At 35.7% G+C, this 14,348-nt stretch overlaps 1 protein-coding gene across 8 annotated transcripts in view; it reads left to right on the top strand.

Moving 5' to 3' along the window:
• The window catches only part of NBEA (neurobeachin), a 470,218-nt gene that overhangs the window by 439,752 nt on the left and 16,118 nt on the right, over positions 1 to 14,348 (top strand). For all 8 annotated transcript variants that reach the window (XM_085061526.1, XM_085061583.1, XM_085061573.1 and 5 more), the window contains 3 exons: positions 2,488 to 2,643; positions 3,553 to 3,723; positions 12,798 to 12,899. In XM_085061526.1, the coding sequence (XP_084917652.1) occupies positions 2,488 to 2,643; positions 3,553 to 3,723; positions 12,798 to 12,899 (429 nt within the window). The remainder of the gene's footprint in view (positions 1 to 2,487; positions 2,644 to 3,552; positions 3,724 to 12,797; positions 12,900 to 14,348) is intronic.

Genomic DNA, 14,348 nt, shown 5'->3' with positions numbered 1-14,348 from the left:
TGGCATTTTCAGGAATTATTGATTAAGCTATATTTGTATATTATGCTTCATTTAACTCAGAAAATAGGAAAATATTTATTCTTGTCAGTCCTGGAGAACTAAAAGCATTAGCTATTGATGCTGAATTAATTACACGAGTGCTGTTTGTTATTAACATCACCAGCAACTGGTATTTAAGAAACAACCAATTAAGTCAGTTACATTGTCTGCCCATATCTATAATTCTGTTCTCTTATCAGGTCACATTAATAAAATAAAATGTGAGGGTCCTGTGGAGTTAGTATATTTTCTTTTTTTTAGAGCCAGCACTATGTTTATCAGTGCAGACGCAGATCCATTTATTTTCATTTACTTTAGGATTTGGATTTAGTTGGCAATACTAATTTAATAATGAAAAGACTGAATTTTTTTAATTTATAGTATTTTTTAAAATACAGAATTTTTGAGAGAGTGAATTATTTGAGAAATAGCATCTGCTAAAATTGTTAGATTGTGGTACTTCCTAACAATCATGGTTTCTCATTCATTGCACCTATTTTATTTGTAGGTGGGTTTTTTTTCAGTGATTTGAAACAGAAATTGAGGGTAGGGAAGGTGCTTAGAGACAAATTTGTAGCATTGTTGAGAAAAAAATGAATTTTTAAATATAGCCAGATATAAAATTCCTTTTCTGTCTGTGTCAATATTCACGTTTGAAAGATTCACATAGAAGTACTTCAGGAGAATTAGCTTTCTCATTCTGTGTGCTACATTTGATCTCATATAATGACAATGGTTTTCTCCTTAGTTTTTTCTCTCACAAGCTAGGGCACAACTATTGTGCCCCTCTGTTCTGGAAATCTGAATAATTTGTTATTTGTTATCTTTTGGCTGGTGGACATAGAGGCTCTGGTAATTTAAATATGTGTTCTTAGAATGTACATAAACATGATATTAACTTTCCCAAGCAATTTTAAAATAGAATGGGTGATTTTTTTTGTTTCTTTGGTTGAGTTTTTTTGGGTTGAGTCTCCCATTTCATATGATTGTGAGCAATTTAAGTAGAATAACAAAAAGTAGGGAAAAAATCAGATTATTATCCGCATTAAGTTCAGTTCTTATGTTAGGCAAAAAATATTTCTCAGAATTATTTTTAACTCAGCTAATTTCAGTTAACTGAAGTTAGTTGTCAAGATTCCATCCATAACTACTGTAGAAGGAGAAGCTCTCCTCTGGAGTTGTCTAGCACTTAGACAGCTATTACAGTGTGAGATGACTTGTCATGTGAAACAATTTCTTCCCCTCCAGTGACTCTGGATGGAGTATATAAAATTAACTTAGATTATATACTGAACTTTTAGAAAGTTAATATTGAGATGGAACACGCCTTGTATTGCCATATCTTGTCTGTTGTGTTACAGGGAGTACAGAGCACATTAGCTGGGGTCTCCCACTCCTTCTTAGCATCATTCTTAACAGCTCCGTTTGGCAGTCGGGTTGGTGGGATTCTGCATGAACCATTTCTTTTCCATCTGTCTGTTCCCAGGTGTCACTGCATCTTTTAAAATTGCTGTCCATGGCCTGGCTCCCTGCTTGAGGAGCAGGTTATAAGGCTTACTTTTGCTGTATTGGAAAATCACATTAGGTTTGAATAGATTCATGGAATCGTAAAATATGCTGTTGGGAGGAACCCATCAGGAGCATTGAGTCCAACTCCAGGTCCTGTGCAGGACCCCCCAAGAACCACACCCTGTGCCAGAGAGCATTGTTCAAATGATTCTTGAACTTTCTCAGGCTGGTGCTGTGACCGCTGCCCTAGGGAGCCTCTGCCAGAGCCCAACCACCCTCTGGATAAAGAACCTTTTCCTGATATCCAGCCCAAACATCCCCTAACTCAGCTTCTTGCCTTTTCCTTGAGTCCTGTCACTGGTCACAAGAGCGAAGAGATCAGTACCTGCCCCTTCACTTCCCCTCGAGAGGATGTTGAAGACCACAGTAAGGTCTCCCATCATTCATTGGTTGAATTCTTATGGCTTTGATCTGGTTAAGCATCTGGAGGTATGGGGCTGTCCAAGCCACACAATACAAGGTGTTTTCTGTAGAAGAGATACCATCCACCAAGAATTGTCTCTCTGCAGAGAAAATATTGATTTCATATTTTAAATTGACTTCTGCCACTTTCCCCTGGTTCAGAATGGTTTGGGGGACTGCTTCTGCAGAGCACTAAATTTATTACCACATATTATGCAGTGCATCAGGCAGCTTATAAGAAATTGTCATCTCCTGTAAAATCTTTTCTCTTATTCAAAGGGAAACTAGAAATCTCACAATAATTTTGTATTTCTGACACCCATATAGACAGCTCTAAATGTTCATACTCAAAATGCTTACTCAACAACAAATTCACAGTTCATTGAAAGTTAAATGTATTCATTTTCTCCTGTAAATGGATGACAGGAAGGTGTTGGAATGGCTTACATGTAAAATGTGTTTTGCATTTCGTTACAGCCAATAACTCGGGTGTGAACAAACGGCAGATCACAGACCTTGTGGATCAGAGCATCCAGATCAATGCGCATTGCTTCGTGGTCACGGCAGATAATCGCTACATTCTTATCTGTGGTTTCTGGGACAAGAGCTTTCGGGTTTATTCTACAGAAACAGGTGACCTCAAATACACCTCTCTGGTTCTTCCTGGTCACAAAGTGGACAAAGGCTATTGTGTTAATAGTACCATATCTACTGCTTGTGCTTACCCATCAATGGGTGATAAAGCGCAGTTTATAAAATCCTTTTTTATTGTTTCAGCATGATAACTTTAAGGTTTTTTTTTAATGGAAGATAAGGGATGTAAAAGGAAACGGAATACAGGTTATTAATGGTAACTTTTGAAAATCATAGTTATTTTCAGGAAATTTATCACATCAGAAAGATCAGCCAAAATTTTTGTTACAATATTTTCATGGATGTATTATTTCCAGCTCTATTTATTCCATATAGTAAGGAATTAGGTTGAATATCCTGCTACAGGAATGAATATTTTTTTGCTTTGTCTGATTACTTAGCCTAGTATCACAGCATATTGCTAAAAACTAACTGCAATAATGGAAGGGAGGAGGTGATAGTCATAGTAAACCTTAGTTTGACATTAACATAGAACAAGTACACATTTTAATATAATAACGTAACACAATTATGAAAAAGTTCATATGCTGTCTTATGCATATCACTCATGAAATTCATAAATAGTGTCCTAATGCCATTGCTTAAATACTGGTGGAGCCGTAACTCCACTTAATATTCAGTGACTGCAGCACTGACTTATTTTCAGAGATAGGGATTAGTCTGTGGATTGACACAGAGCACAGCCTTCAATAGGAACAAAAAAAAACAAACTTGGAAATAGTTTTATCTTGGTGATTTTTAATCTTCTTGTAGCGCTAAGTGAACTTTAATTACGGGACATGAGGCCAAAGTTACATTTGAACTGAATGTTGAATGTATAGTTAATGATTTCTAAATGCTGCAACTACCTTAGAAAACTGAATTTGTATGACTTTGCATTCCCACCAGGAAAATTAACTCAGATTGTGTTTGGCCACTGGGATGTCGTGACTTGCCTTGCCAGGTCGGAGTCCTACATTGGGGGTGATTGCTACATCGTGTCTGGGTCTCGTGATGCTACATTGCTGCTTTGGTATTGGAGTGGCCGACATCATATTATAGGTGACAATCCAAACAGCAGTAAGTATCCTTTAAATGACACCTTTCTGAGAGGTCTTCTGTCACACCTATTCATTTTAACATTCCTTCTCTCAGTTTCAGAAGTTATTACCAAATATATCGGTAGCTTCGCTTAGGGGTTGAAAGTTGGTATAAGCAGAGTACCACATGCTAAGCAATGCATTGATTGTGAGCCAAAAATAACATTTAAACACTCTGTGCATGTTGTGAGATAATAGGATGGGAGTACAGTTCTTAAGTTTGTAATTGCTTTTATCACTTATAGCATCATGTCATCATAAACTAGAACAAGATGGTTGTGGCCTTTAAGTGACAGGACATATATCACTATATTTTGACTTTCCTTTCCCTGGAAATACTTTTTGGCATTTTAACTTACTCCTTTTGTGCTACAGCATGCTATATCAGCTGCTTGCCTTTTCAAAAAAGGAATGTCTCACGTGCCATGGAATTAAATGAGACTCTCTTGAGAAAGGTCTTTCTATACTTTGGGGAAGCAATATGACTGAATAAAAATAGAAAAAGATAAAGTGTCAGGAAGAGTTTACATTTCATTTGCATGGGACTATCAGTGCTTTGCAGAGTGAGTGGGACACAATAATAATTTATAGAAAAGGGCACCTAAAGTGCACAACTAATTTAAAGATCCCATCGCCCAAGCCAGGGTTATGGCTGCAGCTAAAGAGCAACTTTTATCCATATACTGGAGCTATTTTGCACAATACTAAATCCATTTCACTTTAAGCAGTTCCTGAATTCTGATGGTAATTTTCAACGCAAAGATTTTGTCTTTGGATAAAAATGGAAGAATCTGTCACTATCAGTTTTGATCTCTGATTCAAATACTGACTGGAGGCAGTACTGTCAGTTACAGATAACTAAGTGAAAGTGTTTCTTCAGCTAAATGGCTGGTAGAAAAGTGTTTTATTTATTTCAAAGTAAATATTTTGTTAATTTTGCAGCAGCAAACTTTTTATTGAATTTTGATTTTTTTCCATTTGTCTGTAAGCAGAGTAAAGGGGAGACAGAAAAATTTTTTTCATTTTTTCACCAGATTTTGTTTGCATTTATAACAAAGGAAATAGAGGAGGAAAACCAAAATTGTGTTCCAATACAAATTTCTCTAATTTTTGCATATAATCCATGACTTTTTTAGTGTGTAATTCTCCAATGGATAAATTCAGTCTGACAAGGATTTCAATGTCTAAGCAGTCTGTTTAGGTTGATGCCATTTTTCTTCTTTGAATGCCTGTGTGATTCATATAAAGTATTAGCAATTTCTATGTTAAGAAAAAAATAAAAAAAACTTTCAACTCTCCTTAAAGAAAACAATGTAAGACTTTTCCTCTACCTTCTTGATTACAAGGTGCTTGGACAGCCTTGCGATCAATATCTCCTTTCTGGCTGATACAAACTGCTTCAATTCTTTTCCAGATAGAATTATTTTAGTTCTGGTATTGTTCTGTCATCGCTTACATATCTGAATGCACAAAAGTGGTACTTTTTGGTACCTAAGATTTAATATCTTTGCTGCATAACTTTGGAAGTGTCTGCCTTGGAGATCTTTAATTTTATGAAAGGAAGGATATAAATTGGCTGACAGAAATAAATGAAAACAAAGATGACAGGTATGATTTGCTCTCTGTCTCTACCTCTATATGGATAAGGCATTGTTTTGCTGAAGAAAAGGCCTTATAGTGAGATTAATGGAAGACTGTGCTGCAGATACTTATGGCCAGCCAAATGAAATCTTACAGGCACAGGCAACAGAACTCAGGAAGACTAAATGCCCAAGACTGCTGTGGTAGCTTTGAAATATATTGATAAGATTCTTTAATATTCATGTTGAATACATGTTGAAGACTCATGCTGAGGAAGAGTGATGGCATTTCTATTATTGCTATCTCTATTCATTGGATTAAAGCTACCATGGATATGCTAATCATATACTAGCACTGTACTATAACCAGAACTTCATGTGTTGGAAACATACCTTTATTAACAGCTTTTGACTTTTCATGCGCATGCATTAATGGGGATAGATCACAAAAACAAATGGCTTTTGAAAAAAGGGCCTTTAAAAACTTCTACAATTGCTAAGTGTTTCTGCAGAAGTAATGGCTAGTAGTGTCAGCTAGCTACCATGAGCAGACATGATAGTCATTTGCCTGATTACCTGTAAACTAATTTTTGAGAGTGAAGCATTATCATCTTCATATCCTTATGAAAATATGTTTGAAATTTTGCATAGTTAAAGCAAAGTTGTAAAGAAATATTTCCTAATCTACTCTTCTATAGCTGCTGTTAGAAGGTTATGATTTACCTTGTATGAAAAATTAAAGTGATATGATCAATGTAGGTCAAATCCAATTACTTAACATCTTTAGAATGAGTTTCCAGAAAGATGTAGATGATATTTTCAGAGGGAAAAAGGGGTATTGGTTTTTTTAAAAGCTGTCATCTGGAGACATAGATAAGGTGTTTTATACCACAGGATATACGAAGGTGAAGAACTCAAAGAAAAATGTCAGGTATAGTAATTATCTGGGTTAGATGCTTGACTTTATAATTATCTTTTAGCCTGAAAGACAGTTAATTACCAATTCCAGTTTCAATACATCCAATTACCAAAAGGAACATTAGTTGTTTCAGAAAATCTTAAAGGGGAGAAAAAGCAAACACCCAGTCCTAAGTAATTTGTGTAGTTTAACATTTGTATAGAAAAATGTAGATAGCATTTCATTCAAAAACATAGCAATCACAATCATTTATTGTGAACTATTCTCAGGCAAAAGATTGTCAGATCAAACTTCTTACATATTATGCTAAAATTCCATATTCCAGAATCCATGAGATAGATATAATGTTCACTAAACAACATGTATATCAACAACCTAACCTGTCAGATTTCTGTAGAACCTTCTGCTGAAATACCTGTACAGGCATATGCTCAGTGGGTCACCTCAGCTGTGTCTGTGGGAAAGACAGAGCCAGCTCTTGTTTAAAGAGAATTGATAAAAATTGCAAGTGGTTGCTCTAGCTCAGTAGTTGAAAACTTGCCTATATGAGCATGGTAAGCTTTGTTTTATAATTTTAAAACAATTTTTCCATTCAACATATTTATTAGATTATCACTTTTACTCTACAGTAAGTGTCAAAAATTAGTTTCTGGATTAGTTTGCACTTGTCACAATTTCTTTACACTTCTCACAATCCCTGGGAGAAGAATTAAGTTCTACCAGATTTTAAATGCAATGTTTTCCACAGAGTAGCTTTCTGAATAGCTTGTAGGAAATCTTCTGGTTAACGTGTTTGTCCAGGAAGTGGGAGACTATGTTCTTGACCTCTAGAGACTGGGGGAATTAAAGCCCTCATTCCCATGTTCACAGGCATGTGCTGACTATCAGCTATAAATTACGGTGGGGTGGGGCCCTGTGAACGTCCAGCCTTGGTAGAAAGCAAAATTATTTTCTATGCTCCTCTTTATGGATCTTACATGTCATAATGATTGGATGTAGAGATAAATCAAGAAGTCAGGAGCAAAAGCTGCATACCTTCGACAGCAGCCTACAGAGCAAACCTTGCCCCTGTTTGTACTTCCTCTGGTCCAACAAACATTGGTTTCATGGCCATGCCATTGCTAAGCTCCAGCAGCAGTGATACAAAAGGTCCTGTTTAGACTAGACTAGAGACTGGTGTCTGGGAATGCTTCTGGAAAGTAAGAGATGTGGCAGGGTTTCCTGTAGGCTGAAGGGCAGTTGAATGCAGGGTTTATGTATGTTTGAACTTCCCTTTGTTTCTTGATCCTTGCTTACTTAAGTACCACCTTTTGGAAAAACACTGAAATGAATGAAGCTTAGTCCTCTTGCCAGGGTCAGATATCTACTTTCTAAGCCAAAACTGTCCATCTGAAATAGCTAATCTGAATCTGCACCTTATTAAGTTGATGACCACATTATATAAATCTGCTGCAGTCTCAAGAACAGTGAAAGGTATCTGTTTTCTCTTAGTAAGACATGGCACATGCAAAGGATATAGTTTGCTTATTTTATTTGTTTGAAGTGATATGGGAAATGTAAATCTTTGCAGTTCTCAGAGACTGAAGAGAAAAAATATTGTGATGGAGTTTGACAATTTGTGTTTTGATTTTTCTTCTCTGATGATATATAGGGATTTGTTTTAGCTGAGCACTAATTTGTATACAAATTTCTTCTCACATGGCAACTGTATTAGTCATCACAAAAAGGAGCAAAGAGAGTATATGATATGCCCTGGAGTTCAACATGTATCATTATAGCTGTTTTATTTTTATATTTTATGATTACTTTATTGAATGTCTCTTTCAAACAAGTAACTTTGAAAATGAGAATTATCTCAGAGTCTTTGAATAGATATACCAAAGTGGATGATAGAATTGCAGAAAAGTGAGGGACAGATGCTTTCATCTGAAACAGACACAAATTCAGAAACTAATTTGGAAGTGATAAAAATTAATTTGCACACTTTAATTGGAATCAGACTCCTGCATGAAAGAAAGAAAGGGTAGGCAGCTTGTGCTAAAGGCTGATTGAATTTTTTGTCAGGTAAGTATGTTGGACTTGGCCGCTTATCCTCTTGAGCCAGTCCGTGCAATATATTACATTCACCCTCTGACTGGTGTTCTTTAAAAGGATCAATGCTATTCCTGTTTTTTCCCTAGAGCCTGAAATTTCATTGATCTTGGGACTTGACATTTCTCATTACCTATTTATTGTAGCTTCCAAGAGGATGGTCACAAGAGGTGTGGGAGTTAACCCACTTTTTCTAACAGCAAATGTGCTGCCCATTGGAAAATACTATCAGCCCTAAGATGGGTTTGTTTAGCATTGTAACATAGTCTTCACAGATGCTAACAATTCATCCTGTCCCAGCGAGTATATTCTGTATATATCTGAAAGGGAGAGTAAACATTACCATAAAAGATCTTTCTCAAGTCAACATGCATTTCTTTTGTGTCTGTCATGAAGTATATCATGTGTTCATTTTATGTAACATAATTTTGAAACAATTTTAAGTTGTGAACATCAAGGGTTCTGCAGTATCATATCTTGAAAGAGTAGTTATTCTGAACTCAGAACATTCACTTATTGTTTTATACCCACTACATTTTAATATGCCCTACCTTAACCTTGAAATGGAAGCAGTTTAAAAATAGTCACCAGTTGTGCTCTGCACCAGGAGGATTGGATGGTTGTCTGAAGGTCCTGCATAAGCACATGGGCACACATGCTATCTGCTTTGTCTGTTTAAAGGCTTATTATGGTACTTGTAAGGTTGTACAATTTAGATGTTAATTTTTGAAATACAGTATCTTAGGATTGGTCTGCCAGAGCAGAAGCACTTTGAAAACCAGTCTGTAATTTTTACTGGCACGATCTCTACTCAGGTTGCTAAAGACATCTCTCTTCTAAGACTGCTATGTAAAGGCAAAAGAGCCAATAATCCACCTGAGATAATGCAGTTATCTCTAGCATTTTATCAACACATGTCTGTGCCCATGCTGTGCTGTATTCTCCGTGGGAATTGTACAGTGCAGGTGGTTCATCAACTTGCCCAAGATCCCAAAGCAATTTAGTGGAAGAGATAGGAAGAAATGCTACAAATCCATACCTTTGTGTTCTCCACTATATTTTAGCTTCTGGAGTCTGGATTGTCGCAAGGTACCCGAAAACCCACTTACCTGGGTGAATTATACATACAACATTCCTTAGCAAATAAACCAGCTCTGCTTCCCAGAGCTGGGAATATTTTGAATATATTAATATTTTTCTGTGAGCAATATTTCTTTTACACCCATTGCTCCCTCATGTTGTGGGCATTGTTATTGACTATTTTCTGGTTTGAGATATTCATAATAATTGGTTGTAGCCTTATCTTTTCATTAAACCCCACGGTGCTTTTTTCTGACAATAAAAATTTGAGAAGGCTCTTACATTTTTACTTCCCTGAAAGCCATTGCATTTTCTAAGATTTTGTTTTCTGATGAATATCCCCTGAAAATTCCCAACACTAAAGAAAATAGCAAAGTAAATTCTTTTCAGCAATTAATTAAAGTATAGCCTTGTACTTGCTTTTGTCAAAGTAAGAGATGAAATGGAAACTAAAATTTGCCATGTGCTCTCATGTTTCTTTATACAGGAGACTCCTAGCTGTGTCCCCATAGAAATCTGTACATAATTCCTGGAAAAGGTTAATATGAGAGAAATAGTAACACAGTCTGTTGTCTTTCTTTCCCTCTTTTTTTCTTCGCTGTCATGTGAGAGCATCATCTGTTCCCAAACATCCTTACAATAATATTAAGCATTATATTTTTCAGCAAGGAGGAAAGATGTGGCTTTTATTTTAGACTTTCTAGAAAAACTTACTTGTTTGGAAATACAGCACATTTTTTTTCTTCTGCCCTCTGGTAATTCAGTTCAAAGGTGCTCCTTTGGGGAAATTACAGGGAGTTTACAGTGATGGTATCTCAGTTCTTAGGTAGGATATTTTCACCTGCAATTCCCTTAGAGCTACAGCCTTTGACCTCTGGCTGCATCTATCAGTGGTGATGTGACAGTGACAGAATATTTTGCTAGATTTTGAATGATTCCTGGAGTTCACAGCTTCTTTCCTTAGAAATAAAATGTAATGTGACTGAGGTTCATGCCATAGCTTTTTGTGTAGAAAGTATCAGTGAATAATTTTTTCATTGAGCCCTAAGGGGAAAAAATCCTATTTTCAGTTACTGTTGGACTGTTACTCTTAATATTGACATTCCATTATTAATTTGGATTTACTGAAAAACAGAAGAAAATAAGACTCATAGATCTATGTTTAATGGCAGTTGTTTCTTATAAGCATTTTCCTGTATAGATCAAGAAGTCAATAAAATATGCTTACAGAACTCAATTCTGGAATTTCAGTTCCTTGATATTGTAGAGCTTTCCTAGGAAACACTGAGGAAAATGTCCTTTTGAAAATTGCATTATTTCTTTTCCTTTAAAAAATTTTAACCATTTTATAATTTCAGTCATCCAGTCTGATGCAGTCTGATGACACCTCTGTAATCAGATCTTGAGCCAAGGTGGCCATTAAGCATAATTCTCTTTTTTCCAGGCAGACATACAGAAGAAAAAAAAGTGGAAAATTTTGAACTTATTTAATTGCCTTTTTTTTTTCTTTCTTTTATGTCATGTACTTGGAGACAACAAAACCTTGAAACTAGATGGGGTTCTCAACAGCAATATTGATGCAAAAATCATAAAAATCAAAATATGGCCATCTTTGATGAGATACACAAAGCATCTTTCTGTTTCTTCCAATATCCATCCTTCCCTAACAGTAGAACTCAGTTTTCAGATCACACCTTCAGTTTCCAGACTAAAAAGCTTATTTTTGTGCAGTCTTGATTAAAGCTTGGGAAACTAGGATTTATTGAGGTATTGATTTATTGCATTAGAGGTAAGAAAACGTTAATGCACTTTTACATTGGAACGACTTTGTGTGTTAGATTGACACACCCTGTACTATTGTGTCCAAAACTGAAGTCTGTAAATTCTTAGTTGGTAGTTCTCATCTTCTTCAGAAAGATATGGAAAATACATAGAATTGTTATTAAATTTTGATGACAAAAGACATTAGGGTTTGACAAGAAAAACTGTAGATTCATGCTAAATTTCCAAGCACTATGGTTCTATACATTTCTGATACCTGAATTTTAAGAATGGACTTAAGTCTAGACTGGCAAAGAAATGGATTGCTACAATGGCTAAAAAATGGCAATCCCATCCCTTCAAAGGAGTTTATAAGGGTTTGGTTTCATTAATAGACTGAAAAAGAAAGACCAAAAAGGGTGATTAATACTTTAAATATGTAAGTGCAGAAAAGGCTAGAGAAGACCTGAAGCTAAAGGACAACACTAACACAAGAACAAAGAGAGGCTATGTAGACAAGAATAAATACAAACTGGAATTCAGAATACTTCTTTCGAGAAGAAGACATCTGGAACATCTTTCCAAGTCACATACCCAGATAGCCATTTCATTAATATATTAACTGTTTATATCATATGAGTGTCTGCAATAAAAAAAGACTAGATTGGTTGACCCACAAAAGTCTATCCAAGCCTCCATTCCTAATGCATATCTTTCAAAAATCCATGCAATATTTTTAAGCTACTCAGATAGAAGAACCAGTTTCCAGCTCCTAACTGAAAACCCTAATTTCCAAAATCCTTATATGTAGCTCATAGTATACACCTCTCTATGGAAAAGAAATTTAAGGTTTGTCCTTGAATCAGCTTCTGTGCTATCCATGTTGTCCACTCTCAGTTGCATATAAAATATCCAATTCCAAAAATATATAAAATATAAAATTCCAAAATATCTTTGGAATATGCCTGTTTTCTGTATTTAATTTGTACAATGCAAATGTAATGATGTGAACTCTGTGTTATTTAGCAAATTGCTAATTTTTTGTTGCCAATTGACTTTGCCTGGCAGAGCAATATCAAATACTAAGCAATTATATTGTCAGCATTTGTTATTATTAGAAACAACAGAAATGTTGCTGTTTGTCATATAAACACTCCATAAATGCCCACGTGTGTGAAACCAAAATAAAATGTATTTCAGTCCTGAAAGCATATATATATACACACATATATATGTATAATTATGTATACCCATAACCATTTTTAGATATATGATCATTAATATAGGAATATATTCAATTCTTTAGGTTCATAGCGTAAGTCTGGAGACATAGATGTTCAGCAGCAGACCTTTACATTAGAGCTGCTTTCAATACCATCACAATTTGTGTTCCTTTAATTAATTCATTAATGCATTGGGAAGTTGTGGCTTTGAAACTTCATGGTGTCTGAATGTATTTTGCTCACTATCCTAAGTGTGAGATATTTAATCACACTGCGCCTCTCTGATGCTTAATGATTTAAAGGAAATTACAGCAAAGTTCTTTTGTTGATAAAACACGTCTGATTTGTCATTCTCAGCTGTTCCCTTATTCTTGTTTTTCTAACTTTTTTTTTTTTACAGGTGATTATCCAGCTCCTCGCGCTGTTCTAACTGGTCATGACCATGAAGTTGTCTGTGTGTCAGTCTGTGCAGAGCTGGGACTCGTTATCAGTGGTGCTAAAGGTCAGAAATGTTTTTATGATTTAAGTCTTAACATTTTTAGAGTCTTTTTTAGTGGTACTTCTCAGACTTCCCTCAAGCCACATATGCTTTAATTATCCCTAAAACATGTAATTCTGGGGAAATCTGTATTCGTTTTTTCTTAAAATTGTTACTTACTATCTACACTTATAAGTTTGGAATTAAGTTGGTAATTTCTTCCAGCCATCACTATATGCAGATATTCCCCACATATCTGGAAGAGTATTTTATAAAAATATATACAATAATTCTAATGACATCTAGTGATTTTGAAGAAACCTTGTTGATAGAGACGTACTTCAGGGAGGGACAGCTCCAAATTCTCCACCTTGATCTTAATTGAAAGGTAGTTTGTAGGACTGACCTCACTCTCCAGGGAAGCAGGACCAGTTTGCTTTGGAACTATGTGCAGCATTTTATCCAGTAGGGGGTTTTTGCAACATTCTCTAAATAATGACCAGTTGCAAGTTCTCCCTTTTATTTATCTGTGGAATCTAGAGTACACAACAATTGCTAATACAAGTGTTCAAAGTACTTTTCCAAGTCTGCAGCAACATCCTGTATAACTGGTAATCAATGCAAATAAAGCACCAGTCTCAATGAATGTTTGTTTCATCTTTCCTTGCTCTGTTTCTCCTTGATTTGTTCCATTTTACTGTTTCTGCCCCTCTTTTCCTACTTCTCCTTAATTTCATGTCCACTGTTCTTCCCCCACTGCCCTCTCTCATTCAGCTTCCTAGTTTGCCAAACTGCATGTCTTTTTCTCTTTTCCTTTTCTGTTTGCCTCTCCCTCTCCCCTTTTTCTCATAGTTTCTTTTGTGCTACATCATCTCTTCTCCCTTCTTATTTCCTTCCTTTGCATCACCCTCGTATTTCCTTTTTCCTTGTGTCTTCCTATCTCATTTCCACTCTACTCCTACATCCACATCCAGTGACTTGCTTTCTCTATCTATAGTGGTGCCTGTTTTAGTCATCCCCATGGATATCTTTGAACTCATTTTTAAGTTTGCTGCTTCTGAGGGTAAGAAGGATGTGATGCTTGTTCTGCTGGCTTTTGCTCACAGCTGAGCTCCCAGGTTATTGCTTTTTATACTGCTTTGGAGCTCAACATTTATTTTTAAAGCTGAGTGTGAAACTTTTGAGTAAAGCCATTTGTAACAGGAAATCCTAATGGGTCATTAACTCTCGTAATGGCATACTACATAACAGTCATAGGCAAAGTCAAGACATTTGTGAAAAAAATGTAGTGATGCTGGACCTAAATTTTTTTTCTTGATGCACTGTTATTTCTTACCCTTTAAGGCAGCTTCATACCCCCTGCCTGGCATAATAGTCTACGCTTTCCAACTATCATTTTGAAAATTTCCTCTTCTTAATATAGATGGAATCTGTACTCAATTATCTTCTGATACATTAAGTATATGCTGCTTT

The sequence above is a fragment of the Lichenostomus cassidix genome, chromosome 1, assembly GCF_008360975.1.
Source record: "Lichenostomus cassidix isolate B80296 chromosome 1, HeHo_3.0, whole genome shotgun sequence".
NCBI lineage: Eukaryota > Metazoa > Chordata > Aves > Passeriformes > Meliphagidae > Lichenostomus > Lichenostomus cassidix.
The sequence above is the reverse complement of the archived record's forward strand: the minus strand, read 5'-3'. Positions and strand labels throughout refer to the sequence as shown.